Source organism: Numida meleagris, chromosome 6, assembly GCF_002078875.1.
Source record: "Numida meleagris isolate 19003 breed g44 Domestic line chromosome 6, NumMel1.0, whole genome shotgun sequence".
In the NCBI taxonomy this organism is placed as follows: domain Eukaryota; kingdom Metazoa; phylum Chordata; class Aves; order Galliformes; family Numididae; genus Numida; species Numida meleagris.
This window is the reverse complement of record NC_034414.1, coordinates 55,841,315-55,851,543: the sequence shown is the minus strand read 5'-3', so window position 1 is coordinate 55,851,543 and position 10,229 is coordinate 55,841,315. Positions and strand designations below refer to the sequence as shown.

Genomic DNA, 10,229 nt, shown 5'->3' with positions numbered 1-10,229 from the left:
ACCTTCAGGGAGCTGGATTTGCTGCGGCAGCTGCAGAGGAGCGGGCTGAGCCGTGGGGCAGAGCGGGAGGGATGCGCTGGGGCTGGGGGGCTGCTCACCCCTGCCTGCCTCCGGGAACAGCGCGGGCAGCGCTGCGTGGGGCGAGCAGGACGCGTGCTGCTGCTGGGATAGAATCTCAACACATTTAGCAGATAGGGATTTGCCTACCCAAAACCAAAATGACCTAGTGACAAGAAAGCTGTGAGTAAATTCCGACCGGTCCCGAGCAGTAGGTAGAAATACATTACAGTAGTATTTAATTACGGCGCAAATTTGGTTTTAGACAGATTTAATACCTGGGTTTCGTATGAAATAGAAGATTTATGGTTTTTAATTTAGTACATTTGAAGCAAAGTTATGGTCTGGAAAAAGACATTCGAGTCACAAGAAGACCTCGTGCTAACTTAGGGAGGCTTCACATCACTTCTGTGGTGAGCACAGGCATTCACTACTGCCATCACCCTCTCAGCGAGCCATTAAAAGCACTGATCCTACTTTGGATTGCTCTTTTAACACACGATTCAAAGATACTGTAGCTGAAGAGAAGTATTTACGCGAGATGTGTATAAATATAAAGTTTATTCAGTATAGTGTTTAGAAAAATAAGTTCACATCATCTCAGAATACAAATAAAACACTTAATTGTCCAGGCACAAACCCCTATTACAGTACAACAAACATACATACTTTAGATCTCTTTGGTTGGGTAATTAAGCACAGATATGTTTGATGATACTCTCTGGGTTGGCATCATCTAACAGTGCAGTAAAGACTTCTGATTATTCCCTCCTCTAACGCGTACATTCCGCTTAAATTTCTTATTTGTTGTAAGGCACAATAAACCCATATCGCAGAAATAACTGGTTAGTTCTGGACAAGCAGTACATGCAGCAAAAGAACAAACATCCTCTGAATGTGAATCCTGAAAGTCAGAAGATTCACCCCCCTCCTTGAGTTCAGAAATGTAAGAAGCTAGGTTTAAATTATATGAAACATAAAAGTAAGATATAAAACATCCTTCAAGATAGTAACTGCTAGGAGATACAGGAAGACTTCAGGTCTCCTTGCTCGTAAAATGCCATTCGTTTTGCTTCTGGAGTTACAAAATTATTATTGTTTTTGTGATTTGAGATGCTGCCGGACCACAAACAACACAGGGCCCATGCCCCTGGGATTCTGCACATTTGTTTCATGCAGAACCGGAGGGATGTGCCCTGCTGGTCGTTTGTCTGTCCTCATTAAGAAAAGTGCACAGGCACTGGAAATCTACGTACAGGAAAAGTTCCTGTGCACACGGGGCCAAATTCTGCCTTGCTTAATTTAACTGAACATTATTTACGTGAATCCATCCATTGTTGTCATTGATCTCATAATGATAACAACAATAAAGATGGTTCCAGCCTTACTTCTGGGCCAAACAGCTTTCTAAATGCATCTTCCTGAATCCACAGGCAGGGTGAAGCAATACATGGAAAGAGGTATATGCTTGGATAGACTGGTGCTGCTTATTGCATCTGTCTGAGCATCGGCCTTGGGAACCGGTTCGTAGTGTCACTGCAAACTGGGCCAAATCCATTCCCGATCCAGCTCCAGTGAAATGAATGGACCACATTCTCAGCTGGTGTGAAATGACACGAAAGTCACTGAACTGTGCTCGTTTGTCCCAGCCAAGGACCTGGCCGATAGATGTCCACGACTGATGTGGCTGAAATGTTCAATTAGGTAAGACCACAGGAATAATGCTGAAAATAGTCCAGACAGAGCATTTGATTCAGTATATTTCTGGTTCTCTGCAAAAGTCTGGGTGAAATACAGGCAGCTTTAATTAAAGGTAGTGAAGAATAACGTTTTTTTTTTAATTTTTTTTTTTTTTTTTAGCATTCATGCTTTATAGGAATTTGCTTAAACTTTAAGCGTAATTTTCAAAGCTGAGTCTGGGACCAGAAAAGCGGTAGAATTTGGCAACGTTTCCTGTAAGATTTCCAGTGGACTTACAAGTTACAAACATATCTGAAGTTGAAATGATCCTTTATTCTCATCCACAACAGGGAGGGAGGAGAAGTAGTAGTTGTGCTGGATAGACTTATCTTCCATTGAAACAACAGAACATGATAGTAAGGACCGTCTGTGAGATTCAGATGCTCACTGCCGTTAGTATCTGCGGGAGATGAGCATCCGTACCCCCTGAACACCATGTAAAATCTTCAGTTGGGAAACAGTGGAGCAATGCCTTATTTACAGCAGCTGAAGATCTGGCCCCAGATGCTCGGATGGGGCTTTGTGTCCTGTCTATGTAGAGCAGTCAGCCTTCTTGCTTGAGGGCCGCATAATAAAAACCGACCCTTAATTTACAGTAGGAGTAAAACTACTATTTAAATATCTATTTTAGAAACACTGTACCGTGCAATGAGTCTTTATATTGTGCATATGTACCTGCAAAAAAAACATGAGGTTCTAACTACATCATCTGGAGGGAATGACACTTATTTTCAGTGGGAGAAAGAAAGAGTAAAACATCATAACGAAATAAGTTACTTGATACCTGGAAGACAAATAGATTCATCTTACTTTGTCCCAAACCACTGCTTTTATATACATCCTCCGTTCCCACGAAAGAACGGGAGGTCTCCTATTAGAAGTACCAGGCACCCCGGGATACGCACCACTGTAACAACATACACAGTTTTCACATCAACTGTGCTGCAAAGCCATGGAATTCAGAGCCTCAGTAACACAACAAATGCAAGGGAAGAGGGAAAAAAAAAAGTAACGTACTGGCATGACACCACAGTCTTCTCAGTTATGGGACCTGACGGTTCAACATTTGACAGAGAGCTCTGAAATATTCTCTAGCTTGCCTCTAGAAACAGTCTGAGCTTCACAAACCAAACGCTAAGCCCTGAACGACTCCCTCAGAGCTACGCGTAGCTCCTGCTCCCTGCATACGTTCTCCATTAATACAACAATACAGGATCCTTCTTCTTCCAAGAAGTTGAGCAATTCATGCAGATCAGATACAGATACTGTTATCATAATCATCATCTTTGTTTTGAGGGTGAAGGAGAGGTGGAAAGCAAATTGTTCATGCTGGAGCCCAGCAAGGCACTCAGATAAACCACTGAAGCAGAGTTCTGCACTATCCGATTCCCCGCTCACATGGAGATCCCCTGAATGCCAAGAGAAGTTGTGCCAGGGGAACATATAGCTCCGTGTTCTGCTCGTGATAATCTCCACTTTAAAGCACTTGCCTTAAACACCCTTTGGGTGCACGTGGGGACAGCCAACTGCTCAGGGGCTGCTTCTGTTTGCACAGCACCAGCGACTACCTGCAGCTGCAAAGTGCAAGCCCCACACGCTCGCTCCTCCCTTCCCCTGCACTTTTCCCTGCAACATTCGAGATTCCGGCTTGCAGTGTAAACTGCAGCGCTCCCCAGCAGAGCTCAGCTCTGAGGTTTTGCACACTACCTTGCAAAACATGCTGCATTCAATATAGTGCAAAACAACAGCAAGGATGTCTAGGCCACACGGGAAAAACCTTCACTCCTTAAAGGCTTTCCGTGGAACCAGGTAATGACCAAGAGAAACAGACCAGGACGTGCTCTCTCTGTTCACTTTCCTTTCCACTCTTTGCCCGAGTGATTTTATTTTTGTGTTGGGCCTGGTATGGAGCCCACAGAAGTTTAGGAAAAAATTTCCCATTGTCTTCCAAAGGCTTCAGCCCATGCCCCTGATGAGGATGAATACATGCCTTACCTACTGTATATATTCACATTAGAATAAGAAAAATAAAACAGAAAAAGATAAACAGCATGTCATTTTTATACATCTGCATTATTATTATTATTTTAAAGCTTAAGGATGTGCTTTTCCACGCTACAAAAGTTTCTCTGGAGGAAAGGTAAGGTCTTTTCCACCTGCTCAGAGCCTGCCTGCTTGTGCTGTCACCGAAGGAGAGCAGAGGGGTGAAGGGAGAGGAAACCCCTCCCCACGCAGGCAGGGAGCGGGGCTGCTCTGTGGACCTTCTGGGCAGCTGCAGTTCCCAGCACCGGCCCCCGCGCTGCTTATTCTGGAAGGATTTATAAATCCATGCTTAAGTGCACTCCTGGATGGGGGCCTGCTTGCCTAACAGCAGCTGAAGCCCTCCCACAAGGGCTGCTGGGCCAACGGCTGTGGGGAAACATGGGACTCCCTTCCCTAGCCTGCCCACCAACCTTCCACGCTCATCCGAGCAAAGATCTTTCCCCCTGTGCTGCTCTGCCCATGGTCCCTCCGTGTAACCTTCCTGCCTCCAGCTCCCTGCACCACCACTCAATGTCACCCAGTGTGACCAAAAGACTCAACTCTTCTTACTCGTGCAAGTAGTGATGCTGGAGTCAGCAGGGCTACTTGCAAAAGTAAGGCATCAGGATTCGGCCCTGAGGACGGAGATTTACAAGTCAGTGTTTTTATTCCTCCTGCCACTGTGCTTTAGTAACAAAGATAAGGCCACTAGGAAGAAAGGCACATGGAATTCTGTAAAAAATACACAAAGAAAAAAAGGTTCAACTAATTTGCAAATTACTAACAAAACAAACAAAAAAACCCCTGAACGCAAAGACAGAGGGGGTAGAGACAGGGACCTCCTGGGTTTGTGAGACTGGGAGCTCGTTTTCTAGTTTCAGTGTGATTAACATTTTTACTTTTACAGTCTATTGCTTGAAAAACTACAAAAAAGTAAAACCTTGTCAGAAATAACTACGTTTACTTCCTGCTCAAACAATAAAAATAAATTAAACAGCCAGAAAACGTTTTCCTTTTCAATGCATTGTGTCTAAAGTGAAAGGGAACATAAACCATAAATAAAATCCATTGTACTAATTTAAAAAAAGTCTCCTTTATAAGAACTGAAACAATATTTACATTCATACTGGAGAGAAAGCTTCCGAGTTGCATAATTAGAGTTTCAGATGATGCTTTTTCTGGTGCACTGACAAAATGCTAGCTGTAGCACTTAGAGACCTGTCAACGTTTGATGCGAGATTTTTGGTATGAACACAAGTCTGCTGGAAAAAAAGCAAACACAGCAGTAATGAAATTAGTCAGGATTTTGTTTTGTTTCTTAACCTCCAACAACAAAAAAGTAGCCTGTGAGGTATCGTCTAGAGTTCTTAAAAAATGTTTCAATGCCCACGGACTAGAAGTAAACAGCGAAAACGACTGCATCATTTCTACCTTTCCAGAGCGAGATTTTTGCTTTCTATCTACTGTTAGGAGTGTATACTTACTGTTGATAGTATGTTGCACTACAGAGAATCTAGTTACATTATCAGCGCAGTAGCAGTAGCCAAACCTGTACCCATTTGCTTGGTACTTCCCCTGGCGTTTCCTTTCTCCTTTAATCTGCTTAAAAGAGAATACTGCATGCAAACCAAGTGCGGCAACCGAGACCTGTTGCCAGAGATTCCTCTGTACATTGATTCAGACCATTTAAATGTTCTTCTGTTTTCTTAAAAAAAAAAAAAAAACAAAACAAAAACAACAACAAAAAACCACTCCACTTGGTGCTTGTTAGGGCCTCAACAGGAGTCTTATCTATAGAAACAGAAAGCAAGAAAAAAAATTACAAGTCTTGCATATCTTCATCCATCTGAACTGTCTGCAGTTTGGCAAGTTCCTTTTTGTCCGTTTCCAGTTCTTCACAAACCGTGTCAACCATGTTACTCATAACATACTTGGATTTCGAATCCAGCATCATTAAACTGCTGGATGACTTGCTCTCTGAATTAGGCAAGAAATTCTCTTTGATGTCTGGTACGGCTTGCAGAACCAACCTGTGCTCTCGGACGAAATCCTGATGTACTTGTGCAGATGGATGGCTAACACGGTCTCCGGTTGTAAAAACGATTTCTCCAAGTGCGGGCTGTGCTGTAGAAATGGACAACAGATCTTGACTGGTAATGAGGGAGCAGTTCTGAAGAGTTGCATAGTTAGTGTTGCTGATAGATATCACGGTAGAGGTACTGGTTACGGGCGATGACATGGACTGGCTCTCGGAGATACCAGAGCTCAGTTCTGCAGCATTTAAAAGAGTCGGTGGCGTGAGGGAGAAATTATGTGAGGGCGTTACATTCACTAACGAGGAGGCCAAGGACTGGAGTCCTCCGCTGGATATATTTTCAGAAGACATGTTTACATTGAGTTGCGTGTTCTGACCGACTGGCATTAACTGAGAAAACACAAGGCTTCTTTCCAATCCTTCCTGCTTGACAGATCCCACCGCCTGACCTGAATTGGGAACTGTATAAACGACGGCGCTCGGAGTGAGGGGGCTGAAGAAAACCTTTCCTTGTTGCACTGTTGAAGAGTCACTTGTGAAAGTTCCTCCATCGGATGTGCTAGAATTTACCGAAACGTTATCTAGGGAAAGAGAAACAAAAGAGAGGAAAGTACAGATTACAGCTGTCGGAAAGATCTGCAGTCGTTTTGCCGAGACGTTTTGGTAGCCCTGTGTTTGGAGTACATACACACAACGTATTTCACGTGACGTAGAACCGTGCTGTTTACAACAGGTGAGAGAAAATTTGGTAGGAAGAAATAAAAGCTTCTGCTAATGGGAACTGCTTCTAGAAAGAGAAAAAAAAAGTTGTAGTAAATGAGGTATCTTTTGGACTCACTCTCATTAAGGGGCAAACATTCCCTAGCCACGTGATTAAAATGAACGTGCTTTGGCCTTCACTAGTTGCCACCACTCAATTTCTATCTAAGAATAGAAGCACGAGAAGCTATTAAAGATAGCTCAGTGACAGATCACAACTTGCGTGTGGGAAAGCATAGACACGTCACATAAAATACACCATTGCTGGGCAGAATCTACCCGAGTGAACCTGCAGGAGGAAAGTTCAAACAACAATAACTTCTACCCGGATAACTATGCAGTCAGCCAAGCATACAGACATATTGCCTTTCACCGTGCTTCATCACGTATTGCTAGAAGCCACCTCCTACACCCACCATATGGTGTAAAGCCACCCCAACCACACTCTCTGAAAGCCATTGGACTGCTTGGGCGATGTCCTAGACAACCACAGCAAGAAAACCTGGCCAGACAAGACCTGGATTTGGTTCTACTGGACACACCATGAAAGCGATCGTTGCAATCATTCCTAAAATAGGATATGCTGGCTCTTGTGACAGGGTCCCCCTTTACACATCTTCCATAAAATGTATTTAATAATTGCAGTTTTAAGAGGTTACAGCTGGAGAGAGTGTGATTTTTTCATAACAGCACTGAAGCATACGTCACCTGGAGGAAAAGTTTAGGTCCCTATTCATTTCCACTCACCACGATTTTTTTGGAAGATGTTACTCATACATGTAAACCAGAAGAATGAAGTTGAGGCACCTGGAAGTTACCCGGCAATAATGTATCATTTACTGTAGCTTACTTAGTCTGCAATGCACTTCACTTGGAATAGTGGGAGCTATTCATCCTTTTCATGTCAAAAAAAAAAAAAAAAAAAAAAAAAAAAAAGAGAGAAAACAAAGCAGCCAGTGTGGATCTTGACTTTTCTCTGCACCAGACACACTGTGGATCAATCTCCAGTGGGAACTGGTATTTTCTACCATGGGGAAAATGTTCAGAGAGTGGCTTATTAGGCACTTCGGACTTTCCCATTGTTCGGTATTTCAGGGACAAAAATTTCCTTCTCACCCTTGCCACTGCCAGCTTATGCCTTGGAGCATGTGGATTACACAGCTTTGTAATTACAGGTGGTATTCAGACCAAATGTCTTACCTTTTTTATCTTGGTTAAACTAATTATCAACACTTTCTAGTGACAAAAAGTCACTGGAAAAAGTCGTATTTTCAGATCTTATAATTTTCTACCTGTTTCAAAAGCATTTGTACAGCTTCAGTATTCTCGTTTGCATTGTTTTAACAGCAAAAAACACTTAACTTCCCATAACTAAAATTAGCTAACAATTTGATTTCCATTGTAGTACTCAGCGCTCCTGGAACTACAGCAATTCATTCAAGTTTAATCATTTTCATAACAAAAGATACAGCGGTTAATAAGTAACAAAGCTGTTCAGTTCCGCTTCATATCTGAGCTGCTTCAAAATAATGAACCAGAGCCACAGTTGCATTCCCTACGCTTCCTCCTGGCTGGCCAGAAGTCTCAGTCTATGGCATTGTTAAGACAAACTCTGGCAAACTCAGGGAGGAGCCTGCACACTTGGCACGTGAACCTGTGATGACATATTTCCCTTGGACAGAGGGCAGTTTTACCCCAATCCCTCTGCATTTTCTATCTACAAGCTATTACATATTCCTATTGTTTCCTTTCAGTTTATTCATTCTTAATTATAGGATAGGAAGTGCATGAGTGCAACTTGGTTTTGTTGTGTCTACGGCCATTTAAAATTTATTTATGAAATTGTTTGGTTAAAAAACAAAAACCAACCAAACAACCACCACAAGAACAACAACGGTAACAGTTTCCAGCTGCTGCAGTTCTCATTTTTATAAACTTTCTCATAAAAAAAAAAATAAAATTCAATGGCACACGGGGAATATTTCAATTTACTGAAATGTGTAAAATTAACAAATTTCTGTGAAGACTGATATCATAGGCTTTGGGGAAAAAAGCGCGGAATGAAGAAAGTGTAAAACAGCAGACTTCCTTCCCTGCTCTTGGTAAAGAGGCTCAGCTCTCACAGCACAGCCTACCTGTGAAAAGAATCCACGCAGAAGGAAATTTTCTCAAATTCTTGAGAAACTTAAAACATTATGTGATGTTCCGCATGCGGCTGGGGCCAGGATATGACAGTACACGAAAGGAAAAGGTATTATAGCTTTGTAATGTATGCCCAACCCTGATTCTTTCTCGCAGCTTTCCCTGTAACAAATAAAGCTTTTACCTTGAGAAGCTGCCACAGAAACAGGAGGCAGCTGCAGAGAAGAAAAACCGATGCTTCCGTTCAGCAACTGGCCATTTGTTCCTGAATTGGGGATCTGGACAATGCCATACTGGTTTATTTGGACAGGAGCAGTAAAAGTAACTACAGAGCCTCCATCTTGGGAAGCAACAGTTTGTGTGCTTTCCCTTTTCACTTCTGAGCTTGGTATCAATCCTGGGAAGGAGACTGGTATGTTGCTGGGGCTGAATGTGTCTGCTGCTGTGTTGGGGACTGAAGCCTGGAGGAGTTTGAAGTCCTTCACATCTTCTGAAGAAGATGACATGATGTCAGTGATGGACACCCCGTTGCTCACAGCGCTCGAAGTGGTTTTGGGCGAATTTAAAGTTACTGGCTGCGAAGCCCCCACACTGAGTCCATTGAGAATGACACCATTGGGTCCCTGAAGAAAAGAGCTACCATTGAGAAAGACGGGAGAACTACTGGCGGGCACGAGGTTCCCATTCAACAAGACACCAGATGAGCTCAAGGCTATTTTAGTGTTTCCAAGCTGCTGCATGTAGACGGGCTCCATGTGGCTGGGAAGGCTGAGGCTGGTGACTCCATCGGATGAGCTGGAGAGCGGATGTGGGGATAAATCCTCCTGCCCCTTACTGGACTCATCCTCCGTGCTGGGGTTGCCATCTGATTCGCTTTTGGGAAAGATGGAGAGATGACACTGTGTTACCAGAGAGCTCTGGACCAAAGGAGCCTCCCTGCCACGACATGAGTTGTGGGAGTAACTTCTATTTCCTACGTTTTGCCTTTAAAACGAGTCAAAGCAGAGGTTTCTCAGAAAAAAAACACATCAAAGCAGGGCGAAACTTTACGGACTGTGTTACAGACTTCTCACTGACTCCGATCAACCATAGCCCACCGGCCCGGGCCCAGCCCTCCGCCTGCCCGAAGGAAGGGTGCCCGCACGTGTGAAAGCAGCAGCAGCCATTTGGTACAGCGCTCCGCGGCAGCTGCGGGCCGGGAGGCTCCGGGAGAGGCCCCGAGGGGACACCCGGGGCAGCGCGGCCTCCCAGGTGCCACCTCCGCCTTTTGTGCGAGGGGAAAGCCGGCAGCGGGGCGGCCCCGGGAGCGCTGCGCTGCGTTTTCTTCGCCGACTCCACCGCATTTTTCGGTCGCTCCCCTCCCTTCCCCCCCCGCCCTTTGATGTGTCCCGAGGAGAGGGGGGCCGCGCTGCACAATCGCGCCCTTGGTTGAGAAATGCCTTGGGGCCCTCTGTTTTTTTTTTTTTTTTTTTTT

At 44.1% G+C, this 10,229-nt stretch overlaps 1 protein-coding gene across 1 annotated transcript in view; it reads right to left on the bottom strand.

The window, feature by feature from the left end:
* Nucleotides 600–10,229, bottom strand: part of SIX4 (SIX homeobox 4) — an 11,521-nt gene continuing 1,891 nt past the window's right edge. Inside the window, exons 2-3 of the mRNA XM_021402800.1 lie at nt 8,940–9,628; nt 600–6,435 (exon numbers count right to left, since the gene is read on the bottom strand). Coding sequence (XP_021258475.1) covers nt 5,639–6,435; nt 8,940–9,628 — 1,486 coding nt within the window. The 3' untranslated portion in view covers nt 600–5,638. The remainder of the gene's footprint in view (nt 6,436–8,939; nt 9,629–10,229) is intronic.